At 46.3% G+C, this 13845-nt stretch overlaps 1 protein-coding gene across 1 annotated transcript in view; it reads left to right on the top strand.

The window, feature by feature from the left end:
• The first annotated feature begins 3526 nt into the window (after window positions 1-3526).
• Window positions 3527-13845, top strand: part of IGF2BP3 (insulin like growth factor 2 mRNA binding protein 3) — a 138902-nt gene continuing 128583 nt past the window's right edge. The window contains exons 1-2 of the mRNA XM_004263433.3: window positions 3527-3993; window positions 5363-5423. Coding sequence (XP_004263481.1) covers window positions 3819-3993; window positions 5363-5423 — 236 coding nt within the window. The 5' untranslated portion in view covers window positions 3527-3818. The remainder of the gene's footprint in view (window positions 3994-5362; window positions 5424-13845) is intronic.

Raw genomic sequence — 13845 nt, 5'->3', positions numbered from 1 at the left:
GAAAAAGGAAACATCTCCTAGGGCACCATTTTTTATTTTAAACAAAAATAACTGAAGGCATATTCTGAAGAGAGGGCAGAGCCAGGTTACCACTTATCACGCATCTGGTTTTAACAGATCAGAGTCCAGGAGAGCTGTTCGAAGGAGCAAGAGAATGTTAAAAAATACCTCCTATGAGGCCCAGGCGACGCGGCGGGCATTGCGTGCCCACCCGCGTTAAGGACTTCGGCTCTGGGCTGGTCTCAGAGGAAGCCAGGAGTTAGGGGTAGCAACAAGAATGCCCCTTCTCCCTCCTCTACCTGATAAGCCGTCGCTTATAACCTGTGGATACAGGAGGGGTAACCGACCTTCTAAGCATGTTTTTTCTCCTTTAATATTACACTGACCTTTAAGAAACATTTTTATTGCCTTCAGGTCAGGAGATCAGGAGGAGGTGCAGCTGTCCAAAGAGTAAACAGGCTACAGTTGGAAAGACTCAACCGCATCAGAGCACATACAATGGGTGGGAGTCCTTCGTGGAGTTAACATTAATTAGGAGCTGCAGTTGCTTCAGGAAGAACTTGGAGTAGCCCATACACACGGTTAATTTCATGTGTGAGACTCATTCAGACTGGAGGTTACATCAACCTTATATTCATTCTTGAAAATCCACCGAAGATATTTTTACACTTGAAATGCCAGTAAAAAAAACCAATTACCCATGCTCTTTTTACTCAGCCATTGATCATATACTTATCCCTCAAATGCTAGGAAAATTCGAAGTGGAATGGACTGTATTTACCTCCCTTTTTGATGTCTGAGCTTATATAACTCGTGTATGTTTTTAAGGTCCTAGACGGAGTATCCAGTTTGTTATAATAATACACAGATTAAATTCACAAGAGCCCCAGGAACATATTCATCAAAACAGCACACACTTGTTTTAAATTCCAGCTGTTAGATTTGTTTGATAGTGACAGACAGGCACGGACTAGTATTTATGGAAAATAAACATTTTACCCCCTGCTTTAGAAGTATTTTCTTAGGTCTCAGTTTTAATAAGAGCAAGTACAGTCAAGAATCCAGAAGGCAACATTCAATTGATTTTTGAAAGCAAGTTGAACATATAAAATTGTTCTTATGAAAAATTACTAAAACTTAAATGGTCAACAGACTATAAAATTTAGAGAAAAGCAAATATTACTAAATGAATGAAAAGCATATTTCTCCAAATAGCTTTTGATCACATGCAACAGGTAAATGAAAAATAAATTCATAATTTGATATTTACATTTTGAATACCACAGAAGTCATAAAGAATACATATATTTTTTCCCTTTTTTTAGAACGAAGGTTCTCTTTTCAAAAACATGAAAAGGAAAAATAAGTAAGCTCTTTTTAAAAGTTAAATCTAACCAGAAACTTAAAATTTCACCACCAAAACGTTCTTTGAAGACATAGCTCATAACGCAGTTCAAAACATGATTACACAAGAACATGTTTGCCCCCTCCGTATCGTAAAGTAAAAACATTTCACTAAATTAAATGTGAATGAAAATATTGTGAAAGTGAGTTTACGTTTAAAAAGTTGGATTTGCTTGGCAGGAAAAGAAAAACCTGTTAGAAAGAAACAGTTGCATTTAAAATGGATGATCTGACACCTTCCGGTTTCTTAACACAAAATTATGTTCCCTTTAAAAGAAAAAATGTAAATGCTCTTTATACCATGCAATAATTCCCACATATTTAAAAAATAATCCGCCATTCATCTTTCAATTGGAAATCATACACCTTTAAATGCCATATACGGATTGGACCAAAAGAAATGAACTATATCAACTGTCATAATTACTGAAGATGATTCAGTGTAAACAGTATTTTCTCTACTACTCAATGCATTTTTCTAATAATAAGTATTAAGTCATTAAAGATTCTGGCTTATATTTCCATCCTATATATAATTGCAATCACTTTTTAAAAATAAGCATTCTTTTCCATGGAATACCTGTTAAAAATAAACCTCAAGTATCCTGGTGCACATGAAGCCTTTGAGTGGAGTACACAATCATGAAACACTTGGAGATTTCCAGAAGAACCCCAGCACTCATTTCCGTATTCCTCGTCTCCAGTCCTCATTTTGTCGGCCCAGTAAGGCTCCACCGGGCCCAGACCCTCCCCCCCACACCCACCATTGTACTCGTTACACACAGGGGAAATTATGAATGGTTCTCATGGCCAAATGCGGGCAGAAAAGAAGCAGAAAGAGACTCGAGCAATTTTTCGAGTGCAAATACCACCTAGGGGTAACGCAGAGCGGTCTTCCTGTTTTAAGAGTCCCAAGTTCTCCAACTAAAATTCTTTAAATAAAAGTACCAGCCTACCCCACTCCTCCTCCTCCTCTGGAAACTACAGGAAGAAATGGTTTCCGTTTAAATACCGACTTTTCCCACTCTGAATTCTCGGCTCCGGCCTCCGAGGCCCGGGACGCCCCCATCCCCACGCCAGAAACCTCGGCCCCTGCGCTCCCCTCCCCCACCGGTGGCCAAGCCCGCCCCCGGCCTCATTGATCCCGGAGCCTTTTCTGAATCGCGCAACCAATGGCAAACGCGAAGCCCAAAGCCACCGCGAGCGCAGGCGGAGGCGGAGGAGGTGTCGCCCAGACACCCGCCCAGGACGCCGCGGGCTCCCATCCCCCATCCCCCTGGCTCGGGGCCGCCCCACTTCCCCGGTGCCCGCGACTGTAAAGGGTGCACAGGGTGGGGCGCGTCTGCCCGCCTCTCCCGCCCGCACCCACCCACCCAGACACCCCCTTATTGCGTTTCCGTCCCTGCCAGCCCTGGGAAGGTGCTCGCGGCTTTGCCGAGGTTACACTTGTGTCATCAAAGCCACAAGGCGAGTTCGGAATGGGGACTCTTTGGCTTTGTTAATTACCTCTTTTTAAAAATCGAACATTGAAAACTCCGGTAAATAGAGCTGAGGAATTGCCTAGTTAGCACCCCGACTCCTATCTCATTTAAAAAAAAAAAATCAATATTTCTCCCCTCCCCCTCCCCTCCCCCTCCGGATCCGCCCCGACCAGATAACCCTTTCTAAACTCCGTGGTGACAATCTGCTCCACCGGCCGCGCTCCCCTCCATGCCTCGGCTGCGGCTCCTTTAGCATTTTCCGCCCCTCTTCCTCCTCGCCTTCTCACGGTCCCTCGCCCAATCTCGTTTCCCCTCCCCCTCTTCCTCCTCCTGCTAGCTCTTTTTTTCCGGCGAAGCCCACTCTAATTGAGGCGCTGGGATTCCTCACGTGAGACGTTGATTTGTAGTTTGAACACGTGGCTCATTCAAAAAGCCGGACACTCGGAGCGGATTTTTTCCGCCTCCTGCGCCTTCCTCCCTCCACCCCTTCTCCCCTCCCCCCTGCCAGTCACCCTTCTGGGTTTTTTATGGGGAGGCGGCGCCTGCCCTCACGTAGTGTGATATTTTCACAGTCCGCTGGCCGATGCCAGAGGGGTTGGGGAGTAAGAGACAAAAAGTAGTTTCCCCCCCTCCCTCCTCTCCTCCTTTTTCTCGCTAATCCCGCCTCCTCCTCCGAGTTAGGAAGACTCGTTGATGCGTTTGGGTTGTAGCAAGGCTTTTTCTTTTCTTCTTTTTTTTTAATACCTAGAAAAGGAAAAACAGAAACCCTCGGATCTGATTTTTCGCTCCTCGTTCTTGTCCTTGGTTCTTAGTGTGTCTGTATTTTAACGGCGAGAAGAGAAGGGGAACAAAACCCGCCGGATCCATCCATCGCTGTGGGTGGTTTTAATTTTTCGTTTTTCTCTTAATTTTTTTAAACAACCGCTCTTCACAATGAACAAACTGTATATCGGAAACCTCAGCGAGAACGCCGTCCCCTCGGACCTGGAAAGTATCTTCAAGGACGCCAAGATCCCGGTGTCGGGACCCTTCCTGGTGAAGACAGGCTACGCGTTTGTGGACTGTCCGGACGAGAGCTGGGCCCTCAAGGCCATCGAAGCGCTTTCAGGTGGGCCCCGGCCGGGCTCCGCCGGGACGCCTGCCCAGCTCCGCGCCTCTTGCCCGGGCCTGCCGGGGTCGGGCCGCGGCTGACACGGGGTTGTCCACACAGGGCCCCGGCCTGGGCGGGCGGGGGAGAGGGGACGAGGCCCGGGCGCCTGCACGCGTGGGTCGGGGCCCTTCTCCCAGCCCGGGCGCCTACCCGGCCCCCGCGGCTCCCCTCCCCCGCCGGGCTTTGAGGGCTGAGAGCGAACGCGCTGTCAAGAAAGCCCCGGCGCGGGCTCGGAGGGGAGGCGTGGGGGACTGTGTGGCGCCTGGGAGCGGGGCTGTAAGGGGGGGTGTGCTCGCTCCGCGCCCCGCCCGGGCCCAGGCGCGTGCTCCAGGCTCCGGCCCGCCGGGCCTTGCTTGGGGACCGAGAGCGAACGCCTGTTTCTCGCTCCTTCCTTCCTCTCCCTGCCGGTTATTTGTGGTGTTGGTTCGCTGCCTCCCCTCCCGCCCCAGACCCCGGCCGCGGGAGAACTCAAAGTGGCCTTGACCCGGCTGCCGAACGAGGCCGCGGGTGGTGCCTAGCACGGGCGGCCCCGCGCTTCCTCTCAACCTTGCGGGAGGCGGGCGAGGGCGACCCGGGTTATTTGCTCGACCTTCCCGCGTACAACGAGCTAGAGGGGCAGGTGGGCGCGGGCGACCACGGGTCGCCTCGGAGCGAGTCCCGCTGTGGCGCCGGGCTGCCAGGCTTCGGGCCGCGGCCTCCGGGACTGGTGGGGAGCGCTCGGCGAGGGCGGGGGGCCGTGCGTGGCGGGGAGGCGCGCGGGGGTGGGAGGCCCGGGGGAAGGCTGTGTTCAGGTCCCACTCCGAGCCACATGGCTTTCGGGGTGGCGGGTGCTGCGCCGTCCCTCGCGCGCTGTGCAGTCTGTGCTGAGCTGCGCCTCTGGACGTTCGCTCTTGCCGCTCCTGCCTTGCGGTCCTAGAGCCTTTCCCGCCGCCCACTGCCAGTTCCCGGCGGGCCTGGGCTTGAACCCGGGAGAAGGGCCTGGGCGCCCCCTCCTGAAGAAAGCCCACGTGTCCCTTCCCCCGAGCTTGTCTTCTGGAGTCCCTGGGGAAGCGGACGGGGTTGGGGGGGGCGGGTAGAATGTTCCCGAAGTAGTGGGTCAGCCAGTTGATCCCCCTTCCCACCCATCTGTAAGTTACACACACGCAGCCTCCAGGGGCTCAGCTTCCCACGCGCGGGGCCGGTTTCTCTCTCGGCTTTGAGCCACGTCCGGGTGTCTTTCGGGGTCTCAGGAGGCCACTCGTGTCGCTGCTTAGGCTGTGCGGGTCCTTCGGGCCCAGAGAGCCGCTAAACCGGGCCAACTGCTCCTCCACCTCTTGTGTGTCCGCAGGTAAAGTGGAACTGCACGGGAAACTCATAGAAGTTGAGCACTCGGTCCCCAAAAGGCAAAGGTGAGCTTACTTATTATGTTCTCATTGATTCTGTTCTCAACCATTGGGAGGAGAGACTCAACACAGCTGAAAACAACTTTTCCTTTTACTGTTACTGGGTTGCTGTATGACTTGGCGTTTCTCGTCTTTTGCCCTAAAGTTTCTGGCAGGTGTGTGTCTGTGTGAGTGTGAATATGTGTTGGTACTGCTGTGAAGGAATAGACGACTTGTCTGTGGCCCCTGCCACTGGATTATTGTTACTGGTAATAAAGTCGCTTAAGGAAGCTCTCACAGCTACATGTTCTCCGGCAGAGTAGGTCAAGTTGATGCAACAGGAAATCAAAGTCTCAAAGGGCAGTTTCTGGGCATCTGTGGGAATTAGGAGGCAATGGGTGACCGCTCCAGCCCGCCGCCCCCCACCTGAAAGTGCAGGATAGGCGGAAGCAGCTGCAGACACGCGCGGGTGTGGCGTGCCTTTCCTTCTCTGTTCCGAGTTGGCGGCGACGAGTCTGAGAGGCCTGGGAGGCCGTCCGCACATCTGAGAGGAGAAGAATTTGCCTTTACCCTGGTAGCTCGCCCGCCGGGATTGGAACACGTGAGTGAACGCCTGGGCTTCTCCTGCCCAGAAGCGCCTTTCAGTCACTGCAAGTAAGACAGCTTTCTGCAAACCCGCCTTTGTCTCCAGGCCTTCCCCCCACTCCCCCCCAACGCCCCCATTTAAAAAATACTTTTGCTTACAGATAAGCACCAAGAGATGGAGAAGGCTGAAGATTTTTCCTACTTAAACAAGGGGGATTGCACTTTTCGGAAAGCATATGTAGTGTGTCAGTTTACAGAATGTTTGGAGACTGTGTTTTAATCTCTTAAGTATTTTGGAGAAATGGCTCCCTTCTCCAGAGCAGGCCAGATCCCGGCTCTGTAGCTCTGACTTGAAAGGCTTTGCTTCCTCCCGGTGGTGCTGGTGTTGGCTTATGCGTTGCTGGGCTTTGCAAGGTGGGGTTAGTTTCTTCCTTTCCCCCCTCCCATCCCCCACTCCCAACCTGGGCCAAGTAGTAAGCTGGAAGTTAATTTAAACTAGGGCAGCCAGAGCGTCTGGTTAGATATTGGTGAGGGTGTGTACGCTGGAAGGCGGAAAGGGTTTGCTGTGCATTTCCCTGGTGCTTGGCTGGGAGAGATGGCTACCTAACAGGTCATCCTATGCCTATTTCTATTTTTTTAATTTATTTTTAAATTATTTTACTTTATCTTAAAGAGAGTTTCTTTTTTAGTTTCTTTTTAAAATTAATTAATTAATTTTTGGCTGTGTTGGGTCTTCGCTGCTGCATGCAGGCTTTCGCTGGTTGTGGCGAGCGGGCTTCTCATTGCCGTGGCTTTTCTTGGTGCGGAGCACAGGCTCTAGGTGCACGGGCTTCAGGAGTTGTGGCACGTGGGCTTCGGTAGTTGTGGCTCGCGGGCTCTAGAGCGCAGGCTCAGTAGTTGTGGAGCACAGGCTTAGTTGCTCCACGGCATGTGGGATCTTCCCAGACCAGGGATCGAACCCGTGTCCCCTGCATTGGCAGGCGGATTCCTAATCACTGTGCCACCAGGGAAGTCCCTATGCCTATATATTTTTTTAATTTATTTATTTTTGGCTGCGTTGGGTCTGTTGCTGCGTGCGGGCTTTCTCTAGTTGCGGCGAGCGGGGGCTACTCTTCGTTGTGGTGTGCGGGCTTCTCCTTGCGGTGGCTTCTTTTGTTGCGGAGCATGAGCTCTAGGCGTGCGGGCTTCAGTAGTTGCAACACGCAGGCTCAGTAGTTGTGGCGCATGGGCTTAGTTGCTCCGCGGCATGTGGTATCTTCCTAGACCAGGGCTCGAACCCGTGTCTGCTGCCTTGGCAGCCGGATTCTTAACCGCTGCACCACCAGGGAAACCCCCATGCCTATTTTTAGATTGAGCTCTCTTCCAGGTAAAGCACTTTTACAAATTGTGTTTTTGTTTGCCAGCCTGTTTGGATTTTTGTGGATTTCTCTTCATGTACTTAATTTTCATCAGGATAGTTGGAAAGGGATTTGGCGTGGCCAGATTTAGTTCTAGTTGGGAATTTTGGTAGGGGTCAAGTTATTTTATATAGCAGAATGGAGTTCTCTTTTAAAAGCTTCTAAAACAATAGAACGTGTACTGAAAACTATCTAAATTGATCTCAGTTTAATAAACAATTGAAAAATTGCGGGAGAAGTCATAGCTCCTTAAAAAAAGGTTAAAGGCATAGTCTGAATTGTTTACCTACTGGAAAAAAATGTAAGCACATTCTTCAAATTCTAATTGGTTTCATGTTTAGCCACTGTATCTTAATTTTCTTCAGATGTTGAATAAGAAATAGGCAGATGGTTGTGTTGAAGGACAGGCATTTTAACATTTGAGAGTTTCTAAATTTAAACATTAAGTGTCTTGACCTGTGTGTAAATGCAATAACTTTGCTTTACTCTCCTGATTTTCCTTCTCCAGGCTGGTGTGAATTTGTCCCCCATGTGTAGGGAATTAAAAACATTGTCTGGTTAATAGACTGCCTGTTTTATTCTTAAAGGCTTTTGCCCAACCTAAAAACATACTTAGTTTACTTGTTACTTTATGGCAAACAGGAGTTGCTGCTTAGGAAATCACATAAAGTAAAATGTTACCAGTGGCAGAAAGTATTTATCAATGGAAACTTCTTCAGTTTATTAACAATGTAGATTAAATTTTGTAGCTGATTTGCATTAGCATTAAAATGCTGAGGATTTTGAATGTTATTGTCTTACTAGCAAAGTAAATAGGAGTGAGTACATTGGAGACAATTTTTTTTTTTTTAACTGATTTAGAGAGCAATCAAGTAAGTCCTTTGCTTGTACAGAAATGGCTAAAAAAAACAATAGAGCTTGCTTTCTCTGCCAGGGGATTTTTAAAAAAAAATTTTAATTTTAATTTCACTTATTTATTTTTGGCTGTGTTGGGTCTTCGTTACTGCATGCGGGCTTCTCTTCATTGCGGTGTGCGGGCTTCTCATTGCGGTGGCTTCTCTTGTTGTGGAGCATGGGCTCTAAGGCATGTGGGCTCAGTAGTTGTGGCTCGCGGGCTCTAGAGCGCAGGCTCAGTAGTTGTGGCACACGGGCTTAGTTGCTCCGCGGCACGTGGGATCTTCCTGGATCAGGGATCGAACCTGTGTCCCCTGCGTTGGCAGGCAGATTCTTATCCATTGCGCTACTGGGGAAGCCCTGACCAGGGAGATTTGCCGGAAATCTATGTCACAATTTTGTTCTAACTGAACCTTGGAACTGTGTTGTAGTTTTCCTTATCTGGACTGTTCCACTGTCTGAATAGGCTTTGGGAGAGGGCAGAGAAGGCACCTTCGTGATCCACATGCCCAGCACCTATAGGAGGGTCAAGAGGTGGTACTGGTGACAGTGAATTGAATGCCGCGGACCAGCCCTTGCCAGTGAGCCTGCTGGACTTCTGGGTGGAGTTCTTTGTGCTTAGCAGTCATTGCATTCCATCCCATCATCATGTGGGCACCTGAGGCAGGCATACCCACATATGCAGCAGTGACCTTTATACCTGCTGTGCAAGGCATGTTGGGAGCCCGGTGCAGAAGAATGCTTATGGCAGCACTCTGAGATGGATCAATGGGCTTGCAGCAGCTAAACAGGGGAGCAGGCCCAGGGGGTGATTTGATGCGTGGTAGGATGGCCCAACTCTGACTGGGAGCAGAGCTGGGTGGGACCATTTCAGGAAGGGGCATTGTTGAGTTTGGTTCAGACCAAGCCTAGCTGCTGATTACCCAAGTCACAAGGGAATGTGGAAGGAATGTTGCTTTTCTGCATTCAGATACCCCCCAGTTGGGGAAGATTATAGCAGTGCTTCACAGAGTTTGAGGTCCTGTGCATCCAGAATGAAGAGAAGATTGCACTGAGTACCAGTGATAGTGTTGTACTTTTTGTTCCAGATATAAAAGATACAGCACATGAAGACTTGGCTTCACTCTGGAGGTATAAGCTTTAAAAAAAAAATTTCCCTCCCTCCTTGGGGGTGAGGGTGGGTGTGAAAATTGTTTTGACTTTGGAAGACGGTGGCTGACTTTGGTTGGAAGAGTCACTGGTATCTTGGGGAACCTTGGTGTGCCCCTATATGATTTTGTAAATAGCGCCGATTTCCTTTTTGTTATGTTGTGGGCTTTGGGCATGGGAGAGGTAACAGGAAAGTTGCTGACGCTGGGGAACTGAGCGGATGGTGGTTTAATTCGTTTTCCATTACTTTTTTAAATTATGAGAATTTGTGTATTTTCCAGCTTTTTCTAGCTTAAACTTCCTCATGATTTAGCTCTTGGCCTTGATTAGAATTGTACGTAGCCAAAACATATTTGAATGAAAGAGAAAAAATAGTGGGATATCATAGTTAATATTTTTCCAGGAAGGATCCGTTAAAACAGACTGTGGTGCCTAAGCTCAAATGTCTTTGTTTCTTGCTTCCTTAAAATTAAAAAAAAAAAAAAAAAAAGGAAATAAAATGAACAGCTTATTTCCGTATTAGAATCTTATGTTTAACATATAAATGGGGTAGAGCATGTATAAAAATTACTGTGGTTTTAAATATATCTTACTTTAAATGGCCATTTAAAAGCTAGTGCTGCCTTTTAAAAGCTGTTAAGTATAGAATAGGATGGTGCCATGACTAGCCATGTGCCCATTAGCCAGGGCATAAGACCCTGTTGTCTCAGGACGGTAAAAGCTGTTTCTAATGCTAAATATTTTAACAGGTATGCCCTTGGTTTATCAGTGGTGGTACAGGTGAATCTTGTGAATTAGGGAAATTTCTCAAACATGCATAGCCCTGAGATTCTGAATGTTAGGAAACTTTCACGGCTGGTAAAGAATCATAGGCAAGGTTATCTTTGCAGTGCTCGGTTTAAGATCAGTAATGCATGACTGCTTAAGTGGTTGTAGCCAATGAGATTTTTCTTGATTTCACGTTGTTTTCTCAGTACGGTTTGAGAAAGTTTTCTCACTTTTCTTTCTCACTTTATTAGAATTTTAAAAAAATGTTGATAAGTAGCTTCTGTGTGGCTGTCCATGATAACAAGGAAGACGTTATGAAAACGTGACATGTGCCTGGAGCCAGTGGGAACTGAGAATCTTGGCTTCTGTTTCTGGTTTCCTTTTGATTTGTGTGATGACTTACATTCTCTGTTCACGCCAAATGCCATTATAATAAACTAACAGGAGGCATATTTTGTTCTGAGTTTTGCATTCTGCTTGAAATAAATGAGTTACCAGCTAAGGTTTAAAAATATATTTTGGAATTGCAGAGAGCTGGGCTTTTCCCTGTAAGGAACTTGACTTGTATTTCTTTTCTGTAGTATGGTAGTTCAGTTGCTTTTGCACGTGTACCTCTTTTGGGCAGTCAGCAAGAGGGACATGATCTTTGCCGTACTTTGAAATGCTTTTGTGAGCCACACTATTGTAGTTCATGTGTTGTTATAGGTCTGGGATTTTGTATTAAAGTGAAGCTGTTGAGCCACCTTGATATATATTTTGAAGCAACTCCATTTTAATAGTCTTTAGCAGCATTCAGACAGCAACTTTTCTAGCAGTAACTAATTTTGAAAAGTGAATTATCCATTCAGGAACGCTGGTGGTTGGTTTCGTCTGGGAGGAAGGAGAGAGTCTGTGCTATTCTTAGCTGAGTTTCCTTTATCAACTGTTGACTCTGATTCAAGCTTCTAGAGTCATAAGACAGGAGGTGGCAGTGTGGGAGCAGTGACCAAGGGATAGGATTGGCATTTTTATTTTTAAAAATTTTTATCGAGTTATAATTTACATACCATACAATTCACTTGCTTTACTTGTGCAATTCAGTGATTTTTGGTATATTTACAGAGTTGTGTAACAGTCACCACAGGCATAGAAGTTTTTGTTGTTGTTTGTTTGGTTTTTGTTTTTGTTTTTTTTTTGGCCACATGGCATGTGGGATCTTAGTTCCCCGACCAGGGATTGAACCCGTGACCCCTGCATTGGAAGTGTGAAGTCTTAACCGTTGGACTGCCAGGGAAGTCCCTGGATTGGCATGTTTACTTAAGATCTCTGCCCCATAAATCTGATGTTTACAAATGGGCTTTGACTACAGAGTTTTGCTTGAAAGCTGGTTGCAAACAGTTTTCGGTGTTCTATTAAAATTTATCATGGTCTGAAATTGCTGTTTGGTAAGTATTTGGTAAATAAACACAGCTATAATAAATATCAATACAGTATAGGAATTTTGTTTCCCTGAAGGGGAGTCCATAGTACATAAATTATGTGTTTGAGAGAATTATGCTGAGGCCATTTAACTTGATTAGGAAAAGGTTTGAAATTATGGAATTATTGTTTCCTCAAACCAAACTTTGAAATGAAAAAAAAAAAAATCCTGTTAAAAATCTAGTGGAACTCTAAGCTGAACGAGGCCTGAGTCCTTAGAATATCGGCCATTATCACTTAGTTGTTTAGGATGTTGATTCCATTGTCATTATGATGTTTCAGTTCTCTATCGCAGCCCTCTGAAAACTGGTGGCTCGGAACAACAGCAACTTACTTTTTCCTGTGGTCATATGGGTCTGTTAGGTGGTTAGTTCTCTTCCACGTGGTATCATTTTGAGTCATTTACTAAGCTGGGCTAAAAGGTCCAAGAAGACTTCACTCACATGTCTGGCCTCTTGGTGCTTATCCAGGTCATCTTTCTCTGCTCGGTATCTCGTCACTCAGTAGTGGCCCCTGGCTGGCTACCGCAAGTGAAATCAGAAGCTGCGGGGCCTCTTAAAGGCTAGATGCAGAATTGGCACGTTGTTGCTTTTAATCCCATTCTACTGATAAAGGCAGGCCACGAGGCCAGGACAGGTTCAAGGGGGATGTGGAAATAGCTTCCCTCTCTTGATGGTGGAGTGGCATGCATGTACACAGAGGAGGAATTGATGGTGGCCATCTTTGTAGATCTTCCACAAATTGAAGGAGGGGAGTGTTTAGGCTTGAAAATACTTAGAACATAAAATACCTGAAAATAGCATTTAGCGCTAGAAATGGGGAGCCAGTCCCCTTGTAATATGCTGGTAAGAGAGCATGGTGTTAACTTTTGAGGTAACGAGTAGTGGTCAGTCTCTGTTTATTTCTACAGAACAGCTAATAGGGTTTGCTGATGGATTGGATGAGAGGTGTGAGAAGAGGAAAGGATGACAAGGTTTTTTGACCAGAACAACTGGTTGGAAGGTGGTGCCATTGACCCAAATGGAGAGTATTGTGAGACAAACAGGTTCTTGGGTGGAAGTTAGGAGCTTTACTTTTGGCATATTTTGTTTCTAATGCCTATTAGAAATGTAAATGATGACGTCAAGCAGGTAGTTGGATATATTGGTCTGGAGCCCAGGAGAAGGTAGGAAGCCGAGGTGAGCATCAGAGGCTTCATTAGCTTGTAGTATTGAAATCATGGAACTGGACAAGATCATCAAGGAACTGAGCCTGGAGCTCTAGGAGGAAGGAAGGACCAGCAGAGGAGAGGGAAGGAGGTCAGTGATTAGCGGAAGTCAAGCACAGCGAACTGTTTCTGGGAGAGAAGTGAAGAAAGCCTGTGGAGAAGGAAAGTAATCAACTGTGTAGAGTATCACTGAGAGTTTGTGCTTTAGATGGATGAAAAAGTGAGTGGGAGCGGTGTTAAGTCTCAGCCTTCTGGCTGTGCTGTAAATAAATGGAGAGCGATTTACAAATTTTGGAGCAACCTGGAATACAGCCTTTCATCCAGAATTCATTTATTAGGCTCTTAGTTTTTTTTTTTTTTTATGTTCCAGAAACATCTATAAGTATGTTCTATTTATAAGTTGCTAGAGATGGAAGCGGCTCCTAAGGTTAGTAGATCCTCCTCTTGTTCAGTGGACAAGACTTGTTGGTAACAGTTGACCTACCCTCTGGCGTCTGTTTTCACCCTTCTGGTGACTGTGAGCTCACTTTCCCGTGGACAACCCATTCTGCTTTTTATTAGTACATATTTGGTTCCAAAACAGTGCAAAGTCCAGTGCTTCTATGCGCTTGTCTAAATACTTGATTAAAGACAAGCAAAGGCTGAAACTAATGGCCACAATATTTTTGAATATTATGGGCGAGGTTTAAAATACTTTAATCACTTTGTTATTTTACTATACTTGAATAAAGCATTCCGTCCATTTTATTAATAAAATTTAAGTTATAAGAAATATAAGAAACCCTTGAAGTGCCCTAAATTCTCTCATTTTTGCATATTAAAAAATCTGGTCCTTGGTAAAGTAGCCTCCTTCTCAAATTATGAATGCTGTCTTTGGCCACAGGAGTCACCAAAACAAGGTGATAGGTTAGAGCACTTCGTTTTGAGACAGGTGACTTGGTCTGAATAACTCTTTTAAGACTTTCTTTGTCTATGCAAGTCCTTTAATTAA

Source organism: Orcinus orca, chromosome 9, assembly GCF_937001465.1.
Source record: "Orcinus orca chromosome 9, mOrcOrc1.1, whole genome shotgun sequence".
Taxonomy (NCBI): Eukaryota; Metazoa; Chordata; class Mammalia; order Artiodactyla; family Delphinidae; genus Orcinus; species Orcinus orca.
Note: the sequence above shows the minus strand (reverse complement) of the source record. Positions and strands in the feature narration are given on the sequence as shown.